Source organism: Carcharodon carcharias, chromosome 3 (assembly GCF_017639515.1).
Source record: "Carcharodon carcharias isolate sCarCar2 chromosome 3, sCarCar2.pri, whole genome shotgun sequence".
Classification (NCBI taxonomy): Eukaryota; Metazoa; Chordata; class Chondrichthyes; order Lamniformes; family Lamnidae; genus Carcharodon; species Carcharodon carcharias.
Window position 1 is genome coordinate 9682206 of NC_054469.1, and position 22706 is coordinate 9704911.

Sequence of the window (22706 nt, forward strand, 5' to 3'; positions counted from 1 at the left end):
CTGACCTACTTACCTAATCCCACTTACCCTTGAATGTTATGACGTGCCAAGTGCTCATCCAGGTACTTTTTAAAGGATGTGAGGCAATCTGCTTCCACCACCCTCCCAGGCAGCACATTCCAGACTGTCACCACCCTCTGGGTAAAAACGTTTTTCCTCACATCCCCCCTAAACCTCCTGCCCCTCACCTTGGACTTATGTCCCCTCGTGACAGACCCTTCAACTAAGGGGAACAGCTGCTCTCTATCCACCCTGTCCATGCCCCTCATAATCTTGTACACCTCGATCAGGTCGCCCCTCAACCTTCTCTGCTCCAATGAAAACAAGCCAAGTCTATCCAACCTCTCTTCATAACTTTATTGTTTCATCCCAGGCAACATCCTGGTGAATCTCCTCTGCATCCCCTCCAGTGCAATCACATCCTTCCTATAATGTGGTGACCAGAACTGCACACAGTACTCCAGCCGTGGGCTCACCAAGGTTCTATGCAACTCCAACATGACCTCCCTACTTTTGTAATCTATGCCTCAATTGATAAAGGCAAGTGTCTCGTATGCCTTTTTCATCACCCCACCAACCAACCAACCAGTCCTAATGCAGAGCACTGGCAAGACTGAAGAATGTAGGAGAAAAGACAAGAGTAAATCGAGAAGTAGTGAGTGGATGATGCCAAAGTTTGAGCTTCAGTAGCTGTTTGTGAGTCACTGAGGAAGGAAGGACTGAGGGAAGTATGGAGTTTGAGGTAGTTGAGACCTGGAAAGTATTAGGTTAAGAGTAGAAGACTTGATACATTAGGACTGGTTGGCTGATCTAGGACAGGAAGGTACCAAGTGAACTTCTGGTCTGTGCTGAGTTAACTATGGGTGGGTCATCAACTAGAAGAAACAGTAAGCAAAAGAACCAGGGGACGGATGAGAATATTTTTATGCAGCAATTTGTTATGATCTGGAATGCACTGGGGAAGCAGATTCAATAAATTTGAAAAGGGAATTAGATGCATACTTCAAAATGAAAAAATTCCATGGTAATGGGGTAAGAGCAGGGGACTAATTGGATTGATCTACCAAAGAGATGGAACAGGCACAATGGGTCAGATGGCCTATGATCTTACCTCAGCAACATGAGCACCACAGTTGGTCTCCGTCCGCGTTCTAAGGCAGGAAGAGTTGGCCAGAGTTTGTGACTCCTGTTTGCTATCCGGTGACCCGTGCTGCAAGCACAGTTGGGTGGGTTGACATGCTGAGGATTGGACCAGGCTTGCCTATGATTTCCCCTTTGCTGTGGAATCATTTACCGCTGTTTAACAGGTAAGTTCAAAATTATCGATGACAACTTGGTTCCACTAGGTCCTATCAGCCAGTCAGGGTAGAGGGAGGAAATAGCAAGAAATTTAAGGGTGGAATTTACTCATGCCTGTGGTCAGTATACAGATTTCTGCTCTGTATGTGTCTTGTGTTTACACATTGAGTTGAAACACTGGTGTGCCTTTACAGTTTGTGTTGCAGCACTCTTGTCCCGTATTTGTAGTCTCCAGGGTTGCGCTAATCTGACTCTACACTGTACTGGGCTGATAGCCGGATGTACTGACAGTTAAATACGTATAACTATCTTTTCCAGCTGTCAAAGGTGATCGCCCTCTGTGCATACCGAGATATCAGTGGAATGTTTACCACTGAGAGCAGAGCCTCTGTTGTGAAGGAGGACACCTTGAAAGGGAGCCAGTCAGAGTTGGAAACCATGATTACCAACATTAGGTAAGGACTACTCATCTTAACACTAAAGCATGGGAACATTCTTAGAATCACCTGTGCTTTTTACTGTCTCCATATGTAAAGCCCATTTTCCCATAAACTTTTTTAACAGCCTTATTGACTTATCCTGCCACCTTCAAAGATTAATGTTTGTAGAACTGCATCCCACCACCGCCCTGACCCCTCTTCCTGCAGCCCTGTTATTTAGTTTATACTGTTCTCATTATTCCTCACACAATAGCATTACTTCATGCTTCTCTGCGTTAAATATCACCTGCCATGTGTCTATGCATTTCGCCAGTCTTTGACCTCCTGAAGTCTGTTGCAGTTCTCCTCGTTTACCTCATTTCTGGATTTTATGTCCTCTGCAAACTTCGAAACTTTACCTCCAATACCCAAGTCCATTAGTTTTCCAAAATTAGTCTTTTTTTTTTCTCTACCCATTATCCTCTTTTCCCCCATTTCTCCAAATAAAATTTCCTTTTGTTTCTATAGTGATGGTGAGGGTCACAACAGCTGCTATCGTCCAGAATTTGCATGTGAGGCCAGGCTGAATGCGTTGACAAGCTCCCTGACCATGGCGACATTGCCAATGAGCCTGACCCTGCCCTTGCTCGATGCCCCCAGCTGGAGCTGGCATGACTGGTTAATAACTCTAGCCATGTGTATTCTCTTTCTTCCTAACTCTGTGCCACAGAGCTTAATTATGGTGTCCGCTGCTCTGGATGAGATGAACAAACTCGATGCTGACCTGGTGGGGTTGGGGCTTGATGGCGCGACAACTTCAAGCCACCAGCTAGAACTGAAAATCCAAGTTTATTGTCTGTGTGTGTGCTTCTGTTAACAACACTACAAGCAGAAGAAAGCAAGGAAATGGCTGTGTTATTTTAGACTGGGGATATGAGATGGTCACAAACAGGTGTAAATTTGAGCACTGTCCTTTCAGCCCTAAAGCCTGATTTTTATATCAGATCTAATTTATCTGTGTGAAAGAGGTTCAGACGCTATATTGTTCACTGTTGCCAATTCACTTCCTTGTCGGTCACATCTTTGTTGCTTTTATTGCAGTACCACAGTGGATGATGAAGAGGAGATGTTATACGGAGAGTCAGGCTCAGCATTGTTCAGCCCTCCTAAAGAGGAGCCAAACCGTACCTCTGTGCCAATGGCTGAAAAAGAAACCTCGCATCTAAAAATAGAGCCCACGAACTGGTGCATGCTGGTGAGGGAGAACGGTGTCATGGAGGTGAGCATTGCAATCTGTGCCTAGGATTGAGTTGGGGTGGTGTAAGAGACAGGATGAAACCCCGTGTCTCGTAACAGTGTAGTTAAAAGCTGAACCTACCTTTGTTTTATTATAATATCAGGAAAGATACTTTAGCGGCAATGATATGATGATTTACTGCTGTTGTGGAGTCAGGCTAGATGTGAATTTTAGAATCACACAGTACGGGAGCCTTTTTGGCCCACCATGTCTGTGCCTGCTTTTCAGCAGTGCTATCTAATTTGTCATCCTCTCTTGCTCTATTCCCATCGCCCTGCACATTTTACTTGCGCTGGGTTGAAGGTAGGTATGTAACATGATAGCTGTGATTCTCCCAACCATTTTCTCCTCCAATCAGGCTCTATGCCAACAAAACTTCCTTGTGGAATTACTCCATGTATCGATTCCTAACCTTGGTACCAGAATGGAGTTCATATCCATTGTTTTATTGAGCTTGGGTTAATTTAACATGTGTTTTTTGGAATTCCTAATATTGTAATATTTTGTACCTCTTCATCCGCCTTCTCCACCACCTGCTCGATATTACTCCCTGCCCAATGTATCGGGCAAGTGGCCTTTGTGAATTGCTGCTACTGAGCTGGAAATTGTGGTATCAACCTCCAAATGTAAGAGGGCAGGTGAGCAGCACTGACAGCGGTATCATAGAACCACATCTGACACCAGTTTTGTAACATAAAGCGGAGATCTTTTTCTCTACCCAGCTTTTTAAAGAGGAAAAGCACCTATTCAATGAAAATCTCTGAAAAGTTTATCCATTCATGTAGATGATGGACAGCAATGGTCCCAGCACAAATTCCGGAGGGATACCACCTCCCACTTATGAGACAGTTTTTTGCAGTAGAGTATCAGCAAGAGAAGAGAGTTCAGAAGGATCACTGACCATAGTAGAATTGAGTTTGTTCATGGGATGTGGGAATCCCTGGCTAGGCCAGCATTTATTGTCCATCCCTAATTGCCCTTGAGAAGGTGGTGGTGAGACGCCTTCTTGAGCCGCTGCAGTCCATGTGGTGTAGGTACACCTACAGTGTTGTTAGAGAGGGAGTTCCAGGATTTTGACCAAACGACAATGAAGGAACAGCGATATATTTCCAAGTCAGGACAGTGTGTGACTTGGTGGGATCTTGTCGGTGGTGGTTTACCCATGTATCTGCTGCCCTTGTCCATCTAGGTGATAGAGGTTGTGTGTTTGATAGGTGCTGTTAAAAGAACCTTGGTGAGTTGCTGCAGTGCATCGTGTAGTTAGTGTACACTGCTGTTACTCTGCGTCATCGATCAAGTAGGCTAATTAGATGGGATGGAATTACTGGATGACCTGAATGCCCTCTTCTCATTGAAAGCATTTTAGTGGCTGTAATTTAACTTTCCTGTGCTTCTGTGCAGATCTACCAACTGCCTGACTGGCGCTTGGTTTTCCTGGTGAAGAATTTCCCTGTGGGTCAGCGTGTGTTGGTGGACAGCTCTTCTGGTCAGCACATGACACAGGGAGAGATAAAGAAGGAGGAATTTGCCCGCCTGACAGAGATGCCGGCAGTAAGAGAGGTCTTGCTGGTTGGGCTTGGCAATCGACAGACGAGACCTTTCCTTCTGGTAAGCAGTAGTTTGTGTCGCTGCAATAAATGAATGCTATTATATATTTTGCACGTGTTCTGACCATGTGAAGCCTGTCAACACTCACTATACAAATCAAGGTTCAATTCTGTGAAATGTATTAAGCTTGCCAATCTAAATTGGGGATGTAAACAAAATGCACATGCTGCAGATCTGAATTGAAAACAAAGGGTGCTGGAAATACTGAGCAGGGCGGGTGGGAAGGTAGGGTTAACTGTTCGGGCCTTCCATCAGAACCAGGAGATGAACAGCTTATGAAGAGGGACAGGGTTGGGGGAAAGGAGGTGGTGAGAGAAATAAAGAATGGTGAGTGACTAAATGGAAGACAGACCAAACAGAAAGAGGGAAACAGATAGCAGTGAAAGTGAAGAAGGTAAGAGGAACCTGTTAGTTCATTGCCACTTCCTCTTCAGGAATGTCCATCCTGAGGAAGTTCTGCTCTTCCCTTGAACGTGATTTTAGTTGCCACACTAGAACTTTCTTCATTGCCAATTGTTTCTCTTCCTGCATTTGATCATGTGTTTGCTAAAATTCCATCTCTCCTGTCACTTAAACATCTCCATTGGCTATTTTTTTTTTCTCTCCTTTTATCCTGGGCTCTTTTTTCTTTAGTCTCATGCCTAACAGCTTATAGAGAACAAAAAGGGAAGGAAAGTTTCAAAATAAATAGGAAAGTTGCTCAGTAACAAAAATAAAAATGATACAGCACCATGTTTGTAGATCTAAGGTGGTATTAGCCCCCGCTTCTTAGTACAGTGGCACCATGAATAGATGACTAACTTTCTTTGGCGTTTGCTGCAGGTTCACGTGGAACAGGAGCTTCTGATCTACGAGGCCTTTCCCTATGACGCACAGCAAAGCCAGAATAATCTGAAGGTTCGGTTTAAAAAGGTACGTAACATCACAACAGGAAAAACAACCCTGAAATACCTCGCACACATCGCCATGAACATGAACATTTCTGGATAAAATGCATGCCTGTTGGTTTATTTTTTCACAACAAATTCCATTATTTAAATTGTTATTTAAAATTTCCCTCATTGATGGATTATTGGCGCCAGGTTCAACTAGTACTATCAAAATCAAGAGTAATTAGTTATTCATCTAACTACAAAAGGCGCTGGAAAAACTCAGCAGGTCAGGCAGCATCTGTGGAGAGAGAAACAGTTAACGTTTCCAATATGACTCTTCTTAGGAACAGTTCTGATGTAAAGTTATGTTGAACTCAAAACATTAACTTGGTTTTTCTCTCCAGTGATGCTGCCAGACCCTGCTGAATTTTCCAATACTTTTTGTTTCAGATCTTCAGCATCTGCAGTATTTTGCTTTTATTCATCTAATTAGCTGGCGTAAGGAACATATCTTTTTATTTTCTGTTGGACTGTGGATTAAAATTACAAGGGCTGCAGTTTGAAAGACATGTCCACTGGAACAGGATGAGAGGTATATACAATGTTACAGGCTTGGAACAGGGTGTGCCATGAAAGACAGGATGGTGCCAGAAAGGAGTCCTGGACCAAGGGAGCTGCCTGGCAACAATGTTTTAGTTGGCTCCTGACCAGGTGACCAGGTTTTATGTGAGAACAGTGCAGCAGAATAGCCCCTAGCCTGAAAAGGAAAAGACCTAAAACCTCCCTCTCCTGTGTGTAAGATACCAGTAATTCCACAATAATAATTAGCTGGTCTTTTAACCTGCTCTCTCTCTCTCTCTGAAAACCCCTGTCAAGAGGCAATGGGGAAAATCACTGTTAGAGACATTGAAAGGCAAGTGCACAACGAGTAAACTAAATACCAAAAATGCTGGAAAACCACCTCGTGTCATCAACAAAGAACTGAAAGGAATTTGGAAGACATTGATCAAAATCGAATCCTGTACTGTGGAATTGGTGCTATTGAACTGTTTTATCCCACCTTTGAAATCCATGTTTTTGTGTGTCTTGTATGTGTGTGTATAGGGATTTAAGAAGGGGGTAGAGTTTAAGTTATAGTGTTAGAAATTAGCAGTTCATATTTCTTTGCCACTGGTTAACGACAGTTTGTTCAATAAACAGTTGTTTATTTGTTAAATTTTCAAACCTGGTGCTCGTATTCTGTTACCCTAAATTAAACAGTTCGGTAGAATTGGGGCAATCTGGTAGTTTGGTCAAACTTTTCACATTTGTCGTGGCTCGAGGAACAGTGGGGCTGATATTACAGCGCACTATCCCCAGTGAGTCGTGACACTGGTTAATTATCCTGTTGCTGTTGTGGGATCTTGCTATGTGCACATTTGCTGCCACATTTACCCATGTAACAGCAGCATCTATACTTCACACTGAATTCATTGGCTGTGAAACCGGCTGGAATGTCCTGAGAATGTGAAAGGTGCCAGCTGAATACAGTTTCTTATCTTGCATCATAATTCATCCTCTGGTACAGAATCTGTCCCGACTGTGATGTTGAATAACCCTATTGATTTTCACTCTCACCTTCCTTGGCTAGTTAATCCAGTTTTTCTTGATGACTGTTCAAAATTTCAATATTTTTCATTTGTGTCCTTGAAATCTACTTTCCTGCATGCTATGAAATAATAACCTGATTTTGGATGTACATTGATGATCTCACTCAGTTATATATTCTAACGAAAGGTCATCAACCCTGAAACGTTAACTCGCGTTTCTCTCTCCAGAGACGCTGCCTGACTTGTCATGTGTTTGCAGCATTTTCTATTTTCATCCCCCCTGTCATCAACTCTCACAGAACCAAAGAATCCACTAGATTGTAAAGCAGCTCATGTCCTGATGGCAGCTCTCACCTAGTAATCAGCGATGTCTTGAAGTGACGTCTTTCCTCTTAACTTCCCTCTCCAGGTGCCACATAATATAAACTTCAGAGAGAAGAAGGCCAAACAGTCCAAGAAGGACAAGAAGGTTGAGAACGCTACAGGAGAGGAACAGATCATCCCGAAAGCAAGGGTTGCTCGCTTCCGCTATTTTGAAGATATTTCTGGATACTCGGGGGTAAGGGCTACTTTTGAATAGTTTAGAGTAATTTTTCCTTTATCTTTTGTGTAGAATTCTTTTAACAATAGCATAACACCTTAATGACAATATAATGTACAAATCTCTCAGTCTACCCAAGTAGATGGTGCATTGTCTGCCCCAGCTCCCACTACGCTGTTGGGGTTAGTGCAGTTAGAAGGTACATCTGCACAGATTCCACAGCACTACTAAGAAGAGCAGGGGAATTCTCCCTAGTGTCCCAGTCAATATTTATGCTTAAACGAACATCACTTTAAAGAAAAACATCTTTGTTCTCACTTTGGCAGACTGTGGGACTTTGCTGTGCACAAATTGACTGTAAAGCGCTTTTGGGATATCCTGGACTCATGAAAGAATCTGCATAAAAGCAAATTATTCATTTACATTCTCATGCCAAGCATTGTGACAAAAGTCTTGTTTCTTTTTGAGAGAGGAGGTAAATCAGCTGCACAGTTCAAGGTTGGAATACACATTCCCAAAAGTCCCGGGTTCCATGATCAAACTTGATCACAGATTCAGGCAGCATCTCAGCATCTGGCAAGAGGATGTAAGTCGATAATATTTCCCTGCTGCCTGACCTGCTGAGCATTATCGATTCCAGATTGCTGGATATGGAAACTTGCACCAAGGAACTAATAGCAACATGATGAGAAATTTAGATTGTTCTGACCTAAGTTGATCCTTGTTCAAATTTCCATCGTGCTTTTTGCCTAATAGGATATATGCACTTTTTAAAAAATCATTCCTGACACTTGAGCATCACTGACAAGGATATTTTTACTGTCTACCCCTAATATCCCTTGAGGAGGTGGTGGTAAGCTGCTGCCTTGCACTTATCTATTTATTCTTTCATGGGATGGTGTGCATCACTACCAAGGCCAACATTTGTTGCCCATCCCTAATCACCCTTGAACTGAGTGGCTTGCCACACCATTTTACAGGGTAGTTGGGAGTCAACCACATAGGCCTGGAGTCATAAAGTAGGCCAGACCAGGTAAGGATGGCAGATTTCCTCCCCAGATTGGTTTTTACGACAATCATTGATGATTTCATGATCACCATTACTGAGACTAGCTTTCAATTCCAGATTTATTAATTCAGCTTAAATTCCACCAACTGACATGGTGGGATTTGAACCTGTGTCCCTAAAGCATTAACCTGGTCCTCTGGAATACTAGTCCAGTGACATTGTCATTACACCACAGTCTTCCCCATGCTGCAGTCTCATTACAGCCTTGGTTCAAACATGGACAAAAGAGCTGAACTCCCGAGGTGAGGGGAGAGTGACTGCCCCTGACATCAAGGCAGCATTTGACCGGGTGTGGCATCAAGGAGCCCTAGCAAAACTGGAGCCAATGGGCATCAGGGAAAACTCTCTGCTGGTTGGAGTCATACCCAGCACAAAGGAAGATGTTTGTAATTGTTGGAGGTCAGTCATCTCAGCTCCAGGACATCACTGCAGGAGTTCCTCAGGGTAGTGTCCTCAGCCCAACCATCTTCAGCTGCTTGATCAATGACCTTCCTTCCATCATAAGGTCAGAAGTGGGGATGTTTGCTGGTGATTGTACAATGTTCAGCACCATTTGCGACTCCTCAGGTACTGAAGCAGTCCATATCCAAATGCAGCAAGACCTGGACAATATCCAGGCTTGGGCTGACAAGTGACAAGTAACATTTGCGCCACATAAATGCCAGGCAATGATCCATCTCCAACAAGAGATAATATAACAATCACCCCTTGACATTCAGTGGCATTAGCGTTTCTGAATACCCCACTATCAACATCTAGGGGGTACCGTTGACCAGAAACTGAACTGGACTCGCCATATAAATACTGGCTACAAGAGCAGGTCAGAAGCTAGGAATCCTGCAGTGAGTAACTTACCTCCTGACTCCCCAAAGCCTGTCCACCATCTACTAGACACAAGTCAGGGGTGTGATGGAATACTCCCCACTTGCCTGGATGAGTGCAGCTCCAATAACACACAAGAAGCTCGACACCATCCAGGGCAAAGCAGGCAGCTTGATTGACACCCCATCCACAATGTTCATTCCCTCCGCCACCAATGCACAATGGCAGCAGTGTGTACCATCTACAAGATGCACTGCAGGGATTCACCAAGCCACCTTCAACAGCACCTTTCAACCCATGAACACCACCATCTGGAAGGACAAGGGCAGCAGACACATGGGAACACCCCCACCTGGAAGTTCCCCTCCAAGCCACTCACCATCCTGACTTGGAAATATATCGCCGTTCCTTCACTGTCGCTAGGTCAATATCCTGGAGCTCCGTCTCTAACAGCACTGTGGATGTACCTACACCCCATGGTTTGCAGCAGTTCAAGAAGGCAGCTCACCACCATCTTCTCCAGGGCAATTAAGGATGGGTAATAAATACTGGCCTAACCAGCATCACTCAGATCCCATGAACGAATTAGAAAAAAGTACCCGCAATGCTGTGAGGGAGGGGTTCCAGGATTTTGACCCAGCGACGGATACAGTTCCAAATCAGGATGATGTACGACTTGGAGGAGAACTTGCATGTGGCAGTCGTGGTTCCCATGCACCTGCTGCGCTTGTTCTTCTAGGTGGTAAAGATTATAGTTTTGGAAGATGCTGTCAAAGGAGCCTTGGTGAGTTGCTGTAATGCGTCTTGCAGATGTTACACCCTGCTGCCACTGTGCGGCAGTGGTGGATGTTGTACCCTTCAAATTGGCTGTTTGTTCGTTTATGACATCGAGCTTCTTGAGTGCTGCCTCCGTGCCAGTTTCCACGCACTGTTAACATCTCCTCTTTCTCTGTCCTAGGTATTTATCTGTGGCCCGTCCCCACATTGGTTGTTCATGACTTCACGAGGCGCGTTGCGTATGCACCCCATGACAGTTGATGGACCAATCGAATCCTTCGCACCCTTCCACAATGTCAACTGTCCCAAGGGCTTCCTGTACTTCAACAAACAGGTATGGAGCCAAGCACTGTCACTATAGAAAAAAATCTCTTTTTTAAGTAGAAGTTTTTTTTCCTTTCACATAATTTAAGAGCTCCCTGATGTTCTTGTGGGTAAAGACATTACCTGGTATGGACCAGAGATCCCCGATTCCATCTCTCTAGAAAGGCCTGCCTGTTTTTAAGCCAGGTCCAGTTCGAGTGGATGGATTTATTCTGAGACAGGTGCTTACAAACTTTTTCCATATTTGTATAAATGTTAACTCTCTTTGGGATGTTGTTTCTCTCACACACTAGGAGATAATGTGTTCACTGCTTCATTGGTATTCCTTTTAAAACACTTGCTACTAATCTGAATGCGCGTAACATTTAGAATAAAACTGTTAACAGCGCAAATAGAGATAAATAGGTATGATTTGGTGGCGATGACTGAGACGTGGTTACAGGGAGAACAGGTTGGGGAGTTAACTATCCAAGGGTACTGAGCGGGCAGAACTTTGCCATTGGCGAGCAGGGGGCGGGGCCAGCTCGGTGGCGCATAAAATGACGCGGGATCACGTCGGGCAGAACCCCCAACATCATCCCGCCCCATTTAAATTTTCAGGAGGGCGGGGGCGCTGACCTGTCAACGGCCAATTAAGGCCATTGACAGGATCAATTATACAATTAAAGGACCTGCCCGTCCAACCTTAAGGTTGGTGGGTCGGCCAGGAGCTCCGGCGGCAAATAGAGAAAACATGAAACCTCATCCAGTGGCGGAATGAGGTTTCATGCAGGTTTTAAAAAGTTCAATTAACTTATGTAAATTAGGAACATGTCCCATCTCATGTGACATTGTCACATGAGGGGGACATGTTAGGGAATTTTTTTTTCTATTCATATTTTTAAAAGTGTAAGCAGTCTCGCTGAGGTAGCACTTTGCTTCAGGGAGATGTGCGCTCTTTTGTACGCATGCATGAAAGAGCCCACTCTCGCTTTTGGGGAACCCCCCCCGGCACAGGAAGCTCATAGCGCTTCCTGCTGGACATCACGTAAAACGGCGGCAGGGCCTGCTTCTCCGGCGGGGATCGGTTCCCTGCCTGCTGGAGATTGGGTTGAGCCCACCCACCCGACAGGCAGAAAATTCTGCCCAGTGTTTCGGAAGGATAGGCAGGAAGGAAAAGGAGTCGGTGTAGCTTTGTTAGTAAAGGAAGAGGTCAGTGCTATAATGAGGAATGATATAGGCACTGGAGAGCAAGACGTAGAGGCAGTCTGGGTAGAAATAAGAAATAGCAAGGGAAAGAAGTCCCTGGTGGGAGTAATCTATAGGTCCCCAAACAGTAGTTCAGCAGTAGGGCACAGTATAAACCAGGAAATACTGGGAGCATGTAAGAAAGGCACGGTAATAATCATGGGCGATTTTAATATTCATACGGACTGGATGACTCAAATTGGCAAGGGAGAGTTCATAGAGTGTATTAGAGATTGTTTCTTGGAGCAATATGTTGTGGAACCAACCAGGGAGCAGGCTATTCTGGATTTGTTTTTGTGTAATGAGATGGGATTAATTAATGATCTCATAGTAAAGGATCCTCTAGGGAAGAGTGATCATAGCATGCTAGAATTTCAAGTTCAGTTTGAGGGTGAGAAACTGGAGTCCCACACTAGTGTTCTGGAGTTAAGCAAAGGTAACTACATAGGTATGAGGGCAGATTTGGCCCTTGTGGACTGGGCAGGAAGACTACAAGGTAGGACAGTTGATGAACAGTGGCAGATATTTAAGGAGATATTCAATTCCTCCCAAGTAAAATATATTCCAAAGAGGAAGAAAGTTGGTAAGAGGGGGAAAAAGCATCCATGGCTAAGCAAGGAAGTTAAAGGTAATATAAAGGCAAAAATTAAGGCATACCAAATTGCATAGGTCAGTGGCAGGCTGGAAGATTGGGAAACTTTTAAAGATCACTAAAGGGTGACCAAAAAAATAATAAAAAAGCAATGGTAAATTATGAAAGAAAACTAGCGCAAAATGTAAAAACTGATAGCAAAAGTTTCTACATGTAGACAAAAGGAAAGAGAGTGGCTAAAGTGAATGTTGGTCCCTTGGAGGATGAGACTGGGGAGTTAATGGGAACGCAGAAATGGCAGAGATGTTTAGTCAATATTTTGCCTGTTTTCTCAGTGGAGGACACTGGTACCACCCCAATAGTAACAGGTAGTGCAGAGGGTATAGAGAAGGAGGAACTTAGAACAATTGTCATCACTAGAGAAAAAGTACTGAGCAAACTATTGGGATTAAAGACTGATAATTCCTCAGGACCTGATGGCCTACATCCCAGGGTCTTAAAGGAAGTGGCAGCGGAAATAGTGGATACATTGGCTATAATATTCCAAAATTCCCTGGATTCTGGAAAGGTTCCAGTGGATTGAAAAAATGCTAATATAACGCCCTTATTCAAAAAGGGGGGAGGCAGAAAGTAGGAAACCATGGACCATCTGTCGTTGGGAAATTGTTGAAATCCATTATTAAGGAAGTAGTAATGGGGTATTTGGAAAGTCAAAATGCAATCCATCAGAGTCAGCATGGTTTTATGAAGAGTAAATCGTGTTTGACTAATTTGCTAGAGTTCTTTGAAGATGTGACAAGCAAAGTGGATAATGGGGATCCTGTAGATGTAGTATATCTGGACTTCCAGAGGCCTTTGATAAGGTGCCACAATACACAAGATAAGCTCACACGGAGTTAGGGGTAATATATTAGCTTGGATAGTAGATTGGCTAACCAACAGAAAGCAGAGAGTCAGGAATGGGTCTTTTTCTGGGTGGCAAGCTGTAACTAGTGGGGTGCCACAGGGTTCGGTCCTTGGGCCCCAACTATTTACAATCTATATTAATGACTTGGATTCAGGGATAGAAGGTACTATAGCTAAATTTGCAGATGACACTAAAATAGGTGGAAAAGTAAGTTGCAATGAAGAAATAAGAAATTTACAAATGGATATGGACAGGTTAGGTGAATGGGTCAAAATTTGGCAGATGGAGTTTAACGTGGATAAGTGTGAGGTTATCCATTTTGGGCGGAAGAATAAAAAGGCAATTTATTATTTAAATGGAGAGAAACTTCAGAATACTTCGGTGCAGAGGAATCTGGGTGTCCTCGTGCAAGAATCACTGAAAGCTAGTCTGCAGGTACAGCAGGTAATAAGGAAGGCAAGCGGAATTTTGGCATTTATTGCTAAAGGAGTAGAGTATAAAAATAGGATAGTGTTGTTGCAACTGTACAAGGCATTGGTGAGACTGCACCTGGAGTACTGTGCACAGTTTTGGTCCCCTTACTTGAGGAAGGATGTAGTTGCATTGGAGGTGGTTCAGAGGAGGTTCATTAGATTGATTCCAGAGATGCGGGGCTTGTCTTATGAGGAGAGACTGAGCAGTTTTGGCTTATACTTGCTAGAGTTTAGAAGAATGAGAGGGGATCTAATTGAGGTAAAAAAGATGCTAAAGGGGATAGACAAAGTAGACGTGGAGCGGATGTTTCCCTTTGTGGGGCATTCTAGAATGAGAGGCCATAGTTTTAGGCTAAGGGGTGGTAGATTTAAATCAGAGATGAGGAGGAATTACTTTTCTCAAAGGGTTGTGAATCTGTGGAATTCACTACCTCAGAGTGCAGTGGATGCCGGGACACTGAATAAATTTAAGGAGGAGATAGACAGATTTTTAATTAGTAACGGGTTGAAAGGTTATGGGGAGAGGGCGGGAAATTGGAGTTGAGGCCGAAATGAGGTCAGCCATGGTCATATTGAATAGCGGGGCAGGCTCAAGGGGCTGAATTGCCTACTCCTGCTCCTAGTTCTTATGTTCTTATGTTATGTTTTAATTAGCAACAGGGATACAAGTCCCTTCGGGTCTAACTTAACTGGAAAACATTCTAGGAGAGGTACTTTCAGGAAAAGTATTGCTGAGCAGAAGCCTGACTGGCTCTCAGCTGAGCATACAAGCTCTGTCCAATGGTTCTATTGCTGAGTCCCTCTATTGTCACTCTTTGTTCTTCACTCCTCTCCTCCTGCGCTGACTTGCTGCAAGGGATGCTTCTCTAATGATTCCTTGTACCTCCCAAATCACCATTCGTCATCTGAGAGATTGGACAATGAGCGCTTGCAGGCTGTTTGGTGGTGGATAGCATTTAAGTTGACCCCAGCTCCGTCTGCCTTTGGCATCTACACGCATGTACTCTCCAGCAAATGTCATTAGGTAAAGCTCAGGGATGAGAATACTTTGTTTCCCCCTCATCCTCGTCCCTAAACCAGGAGCCACAGGTCAGTTGAAGTGCTCAGAACAGAAAATGCACTTTGGGTTTACTAGCTTGTGTAGCTCAGTAACAGTGTGGAGTCCTTTTATATATTAACCCATCAGGGAAGCATGCCTCTCTAACCTTCCTGTTGCTTTAAACTTATGAAAAGCATTAATGTAGTTGTTCATCTGATGTTGAAAAAACCTGGCACCCCATGGAGTGAGGAGATTGCTATTTAAAAAGCAGGCATGAAAAGAATTTTACTCTCACTTGTCTTTTCTCCATTACAATCCTATAGGGTGACCTTCGAATCAGTGTATTACCTACATACTTGTCTTACGATGCACCGTGGCCAGTTCGAAAGATCCCACTACGTTGCACAGCACATTATGTATCGTATCACGTGGAAACTAAGGTAAGAAATATTGCTTTATTTAGAATCTTGCTTCTTTTACTCTAGAATGTCTCCTTAAGCAGAGGTGTTGTTTAATTGGCCTCTGGCACTGGTGTTGCCACTGGGATTTCAGTAAAGTGCAATTGTGGCGGTGTGAAATTCTTTACTATATTCACTTGCACTGTTCAAAGTGGCCCAGTGGTACAGTTACATATTCTGTCTTTCCGTATTCAGGTTGTGTTTCTGTAGAGATTATTTGAAATTGCCTAGTGTAGAGATCTTCAAACTTCTCTGTATGTGGGACTCCATGGACACGCACTTTCCAGCATTGGATCACTTGTTATGACCGGGATGGGAGGAGCGCACAAATGATCAAACTCCACTACTCTGCAGGCCACACCATTAATGTTTAATTTTCCCACCAAAAATGCCAATTGTGTACCTATACCGCTAGTACTCAGCAGAAAAGAGACTCTGACCAGGCTTCTTTCAAAAACTCAATGATTAATTTATTTTAAGACTAAACCTCTTAACAAGTTGCAAGTGCCCAACCTTTCCTCATAAGACAACCCCTTCATCCCAGGAATCAGTTGAGTGAACCTTCTCTGAACTGCTTCAAATGCAGTTACATCCTTAAGTAAGAAGACCAAACCTGTACTCGATACTCCAAATGTGGTGTCTCAAAAGCCCTGTGCAACTGTAGCAAACCTTCCCTACTTTTATATTCCATTCCCCTTGCAATAAACACCAACATTCCATTTTTCTTCCTAACTATTTTCTGTACCTACATACTAACTGTGATTCATGTACCAGGATACCCAGATCCCTCTGTACTGTAGAGTTCTGCAATCTCTCTATTTAAATAATGTGCTGCTTTTCTGTTCTTTCTGCCAAAGTGGACAAGTTAACATTTTCCTACATTGTACTCTCATCTGTCATATTTTTGCCCAGTCACTTAACCTCCCCTATGGTCCTCTTCACAACTTCCTCTCTTACCTATTTTTGTGTCATCCACAAATTTGGCAACCATACATTCGGTCCCTTCATCCAAGTCTTTGATACAGATTGTAAATAGCTGAGACCTCAGCACTGACCCCTGTGGCACTATTAGTTACAGATTGCCAACCTGAAAATGGCCCATTTATCCCTGTTTTCTGTTAGCTAACTAATCCTCAGTCCATGCTAATATGTTACTCCCTACACCATGAGCTCTCATCAAATTTCTTTTGGAAATCCAAGTACACCATGTCTTCCGGTTCCCCTTTATCCACGTAGCCAGGGCCCTTGACACTTGATTTCTTCAAAGAAAATCCACATGGCCTATCGGTAAAATTTTTTTATGGATACTGTGAAAATGTGTCTTTTTCTTTAGGTGTATGCAGTAACGACAAGTGTGACAGAGATTTGTAATAGGATCCCAAAGATGACAGGGGAAGACAAAGAGTTTGAGAATGTTGAGCGTGGTGAGTAAGCCCAGAACTGAACGAAGGTGCCTTTAGCTTGGCAACAAAGGGAATCTGGATCCCTGGGGAGGAATGGTATTCGGCGATACTTTTTAAAAATTCATTCACGGGATGTGGGCTTCACTGGCTGGGCCAGCATTTATTGCCCATCCCAAGTTGCCCCTGAGAAGGTGGTGGTGAGCTGCTTCCTTGGACCGCTGCAGTCCATGTGGTGTAGGTCCACCCACGGTGCTGTTGGAAAGGGACTTCCAGAATTTTGACCCAGCAATAGTGAAGGAACGGCGATATATTTCCAAGTCAGGATGGTGTCTGTAAAGCAGTTCACTCCTAACACGCTGGAGGAATCTGGTTCTATAATAGTGTTCCTAAAGCTGCAGCTGAAATTGGAGATTTTTGCGGTGTTAAATGTTGAAATATTGCCGTGTTCTCCCTTCATACGTATAGACTTATAGTCTTTTTTTAGCCTGACTGTATTGAACCAGGAATTAAAATTGTGGTCCTTACTCTGTCCACTGCATGGCAAAGATTAAGAACCAAAGTTTAGCAATCAGGAATAAGGGGTAAATTTATCATCAATTAATTATATGATGTGCAGAAACGACTGCTGACTTTGTTGTGAATCCTGACTGGCCATCATAGACAAAACTTAGCTTGGCCATGACTATTGATTCAATTGATTCACTTTTTCATTGCTGTGAATGTGTGGGTACGGTTCAGTGATTTCTCATTGCCATGAATTCAGGATTGTTACCGATAGAACAAAGGCAGATGTTAGGAGGATTTTTTTTTATGCAAAGAGTTGTCAGGCCATGGAATGTCTGCCAGAAATGCTGGTGGAAACAGATTCATAATAGCTTTTAAAGGGAACTGAATAAAAAAATGAGGCTGAGGAAGGGACAAGGGAATAAGACTGAGTACATAGACCTTTTAACAACTAGCAGAAGCACGATGAGCTGAGTGGGCATAAGCTATGTTGTAAAGTTACATGATCCTATGTGCTAGTGAATGGGATGGGGCAATATCCTTCTATTGGTTCTAATGAGTGGGGGAACAACAATCTCCCATTGCTATTAGTAGAAAAGAATAAGCCTTTGCCCCTTGGCACTGATACCTTGTTCTATTGACAGATGACAGGTACATCTACCCCATGTTGGAGAAGTTTTCCATTCAGCTGATCTCACCTGTCAGCTGGGAAGCCATTCCCAATACTCGGTGAGTTAAACCAAGTCTGTCTGATTGAAATCTTACTAGAAAGAGCTGATGTGTGACCAACATTCGTTTGAAGTGCCTGTTTTCAGATTCAGTGGACTGAAAAGAAACTCTTACCTCTCCAGAAATGACATGTACGAAATTGTTTCTTATCACCCATCAATTCTTTGAATGGATTTGAGTGTCAGAATCCTAGATCTTTATCCTGTGCCCAATATCGGATTCAAAGAGTTGAACTGGAATAAGATTTGGTAGATTAGCGATGTCTAGGTGTCTTTGTGGACGTAATGCGCACTGAATGTGTTAGTGACACCTAAATGATAGACCATCTATCCTATACTAGTCCTTGATTTTCAGATACGACCTTTTCTATGTTAGAATTATAACAGGATTGAACAGTGTGGCAACTGGCTAATATGATGAAATGCAGTTACAAAGGCATGGGATATTGCCAACCAGCTAGAGCAGAGCTTCTGTAAAAAAAAAAAACTTAAATCATTTTAATTGTGGGTTTTGCAGGGTGACTGTATCTTTAAATAGGTTATTTTCTTTCCTCAAATTCGGATATGTTCACCAGGCGTAGTCTTGGCCTTTGAGTATATGAGAGTTTAGAATGTCAGTCAGTGTGAGTACACAGGGAAAAGTCCTCTCTCTCTCTGCTCCAACCCCTCCCCATGTCCAGAAGTGCTAAGGCTAATTCGATGCATGCCTTCCGATACCATGGCTGAGATCACAAACTTCAGAGAAGGAGCTAAGAATTTAAACCTGACTCCCAGACAGGCTAGGGAGTTATCAGTTTTTATTTAAAAAAAGAAAGCCACTTGTTAAATACAAGCTTGATGCACCAGGTTATTAATGGCACCAACTGAAAGCCACTAATAAGTGTTGGAGTGCTGGTTACAAATGCTCTTATCATGATGTTTTGTTTCCTATTCAGTCCACTGTAGTAAAGATATGGTTAGGTAGTTACAGTTCCGGTGGGTTTATTCCAGCTACAATAGCTTTTACAATATACAAAATATGTGTTTCACTTCTGATATATTTATCTGTTACAGCATTCCTGTAACCAGATAGTATTTGTTCCTTGGAGGATGAACGTCTCCAGAACACACATTGTTTGATATTAGATAGGTTAATTGTGCCTTCTGTGATCCAATTTATCTGAAACACATCTTGTGTCCTTTTTTTAATCCTTTCCAGGAAGTTAGAAGAATTCGACAATCGTAGGGGTGAGGTGTAAGTATGAGCATGGCCAGGACTTTAACCCACAAGAAACTTGAAGTTATTTGCAGCTATTAGTGGGGAGGTGGTGGTGCAATGGTATTGTCACTGGATGGATAATGCAGAGGCCCAGGGTAATGCTCTGGGGACTCTGGTTTGAACCGCACCACTGATGGTGGAATTTGAATCGAATACAAAAAAAATCTTGCCAATGGTCATAAAAACCCACCTGGTTCATTAACATCCTTTAGGAAAGGGAATCTGCCATCCTTGCCTGGCCTAGCCTACATGTGACTCCAGCAATGTGATTGACTCTTAAACGCCCTCTGAAGTGTCTTAGCAAACCTCTCAGTTGTATCCAACAGCTAAAAAGTTAATAAAAAGGAATGAAACTAGATGGACCGCCTGGCATTGACTGAGGCACTGGAAACAATAATGGCAAACCTAGCCCTGGGCATTTTCCACATTGTTGGGTAGATGCCACTGTTGTTGCTGTACTAGAGGAGCGACAAGTTCTGAAGCTCAAGTCTTCAGTAAAATTGCCTGAATATCATCAGGACCTGTAGCCTTTGCAGTATACAGTGCCTACAGCCATTTCATGAATTGAATTGGCTGAGGAATGAAATCTGTGATGCTGGGGACCTCTGGAGGAGGCCGAGATGGATCATCCATTCAACACTTCTGGCTGGAGGTTGTTGCAAATGCTTCAAACTTATCTTTTGCACTGATGTGCTGGGCTCCCCCAACCCAGCAAAGTCCTCCTGACTAACATCTGGGGACTTGTGCAAAAATTGGGAGAGCTGTCTTACAGACTAGTCAAGCAACAGCCTGACATAGTCATGCTTGAGGAATCATACCATATAGATAATGTCCCAGACACCACCGTCACCATCCCTGGGTATGTCCTGTCCGAACGGCAGGACAGACCCAGCAGAGGTGGCGGCACAGTGTATACAGTTGGGGGAAAGTTGCCCTGGGAGCTCTCTACATTGACTCTATACCACATGAAGTCTCATGGCATCGAGTCAAACATGGGCTAGGGAACCTCGTGCTGATTACCACACACTGCCTCCCCCTCAGGTGAAGAATCAGTGCTCCTCCATGTTGAACACCACTAGGAGGAAGCACTGAGGGTGGCAAGGGTGCAGAATGTACTCTGGGTGGGGGGACTTCAATGTCCTCCAAGACCGAGCTGGCCGAGTCCTAAGTGACATAGCTACTAGACTGGGTCTGCGACAACTAACAAATACCCCATCCTCAATGATGGGGAGCCCAGCACATCAGTGCAAAAGACAAGGCTAAAGCATTCGCAACAGTCTTCAGACAGAAGTGCTGAGTGGACGATCCATCTCGCACTCCTCCGGATGTCCCCAGCATCACAGATGTCAGTTCGATTCTTCAGCCAATTCGATTGACTCTGTGATATCAAGAAACAGCTGAAGGCACTGGATACTGCAAAAGCTATGGGCCCTGACAATATTCCGGCAATAGTACTGAAGACTTGTGCTCCAGAACTTGCTGCGCCCCTAGCCAAGCTGTTTCAGTACAGCTACAACACTGGCATCTACCCGGCAATATGGAAAATTGCCCAGGTATGTCCTGTACACACAAACAGGACAAATCCAACCCGGCCAATTACCACCCCATCAGTTTACTCTCGATCATCAATTAAGCAATGGAAGAGGTCATCAACAGTGCTATCAAACGGCACTTGCTTAGCAATAACCTGCTCACTGACACACAGTTTGGGTTCCGCTAGTATTACTCAGCTCCTGACCTCAATACAGCCTTGGTTCAAACATGGACATAAGAGCTGAATTCTTATGGTGAGGTGAAAGTGACTACCCCTGACATCAAAGCCGCATTTGACCGAGAGTGGCATCAAGAAGTCCGAGCAAAACTACAGGCAAAGGGAATCAGGGGGAAAATTCTCCACTGGTTGGAGTCATACCTAGCACAAAAGAAGATGGTTGTGGTGGTTGGAGGTAAATCATCTCAGCTCCAGGACATCACTGAAGAGGTTCCTCAGGGTAGTGTCTTCAGCTGCTTCATCAATGATCTTCCTTCCATCATAAGGTAGGAAGTGGGGAAGTTCGCTGATGATTGCACAGCGTTCAGCACCGTTCATGACTCCTCAGACACTGAAGCAGCCCATGTCTAAATGCAGCAAAACCCGGACAATATCCAGGTGTGGGCTGACAAGTGGTAAGCAACATTTGCGCCACACAAGTGCCAGGCAATGACCAAGAGAGAATCTAACTGCTGCCCCTCGACATTCAATGGCATTACCATTGCTGAATCCCCCACTATCAACATCCTGGGGGATATCATTGACCAGAAACTGAACTGGACTAGCCATATAAATACTGGCTACAATAGCAGGTCAGAAGCTAGGAATCCTGCAGTGAGTAACTTACCTCCTGACTCCCCAAAGCCTGTCCACCATCTACTAGGCACAAGTCAGGAGTGTGATGGAATACTGTCCACTTGCCTGGATGAGTGCAGCTCCAACAACAGTCAAGAAGCTTGACACCATCCAGGACAAAGCAGCCCCGCTTGATTGGCACCACATCTACAAACCTCACTCGCTCCACCATCACTGACACACAGTAGCAGCAGTGTGTACCATCTACCAGATGCGCTGCGGGAATTCACCAAGGCTCCTTTGACAACACCTTCCAAACTCACGACCGCTATTACCTAGAAGGACAAGGGCAGCAGACACATGGGAACACCACCACCTGAAAGTTCCCCTCCAAGTCACTCACCATCCTGGCTTGGAAATATATCGCAGTTCCTTCACTGTCGCTAGGTCAAAATCCTGGAACTCCCTTCCTAACAGCACCGTGGACTGCAGCGGCTCAAGAAGGCAGCTCACCACCACCTTCTCAAGAGCAACTAGGGATGGGCAATAAATGCTGGCCCAGCCAGCGAAGCCCACATCCCATGAATGAATAAAAACAAAGGTTTTTGAAAATCTTAAATTGAATATTTTTTGATTGTTCCACGTTTGTCAGTTTTCTTGTTTCAGCCATTAACACTAATGTTTATTTCCTTGAAATAAAAATGTTTTTTCCTGGAGTGCTGCCAACACGGAGGATCTCACGGGGGAGGTTTGTTCTGGTTCCCACCACCTATGCTTTACTGTCCATTAATATAAACGGATGCAAAATCGCAGGCTGCAGGCCCAACATTGCTTGAACTGAGCTCCCCTTGAGCAACGCTCTTCACTTGAAGCTTCCTGTTAGTTGGTCATTCTTAAAGTGGGGGAGAAAGAAACTCGACTGTTAAGAATATAATGTGTGGAAGGTATGGGAAGTAGGCTATGGTGATGGACATTCAATCAGAGTGCCTACTTCTGCACAGTGACTACCTTGCGCTCCATAACAGCTGCCAGAGACACCACTTCTGTTGGTTTTTGCAAACTGTTGTACAACAACTTGTATTATATTGCGCCTTTAACCTTCCAGGGCACTTCACCGGAATGTAACCAAACCTAATTTGGCAGCAAGCTACATAAGGAAATGTTAGGACAGATG

General features: G+C 43.9%; 1 protein-coding gene across 1 annotated transcript in view; it reads left to right on the forward strand.

Moving 5' to 3' along the window:
• Positions 1–22706, forward strand: part of cpsf1 (cleavage and polyadenylation specific factor 1) — a 119849-nt gene that overhangs the window by 75336 nt on the left and 21807 nt on the right. The window contains exons 21-30 of the mRNA XM_041183754.1: positions 1618–1754; positions 2820–2997; positions 4417–4623; positions 5446–5535; positions 7494–7643; positions 10475–10627; positions 15179–15295; positions 16647–16737; positions 17865–17949; positions 19147–19182. Of these exons, the coding sequence (XP_041039688.1) occupies positions 1618–1754; positions 2820–2997; positions 4417–4623; positions 5446–5535; positions 7494–7643; positions 10475–10627; positions 15179–15295; positions 16647–16737; positions 17865–17949; positions 19147–19182 (1244 nt within the window). The remainder of the gene's footprint in view (positions 1–1617; positions 1755–2819; positions 2998–4416; positions 4624–5445; positions 5536–7493; positions 7644–10474; positions 10628–15178; positions 15296–16646; positions 16738–17864; positions 17950–19146; positions 19183–22706) is intronic.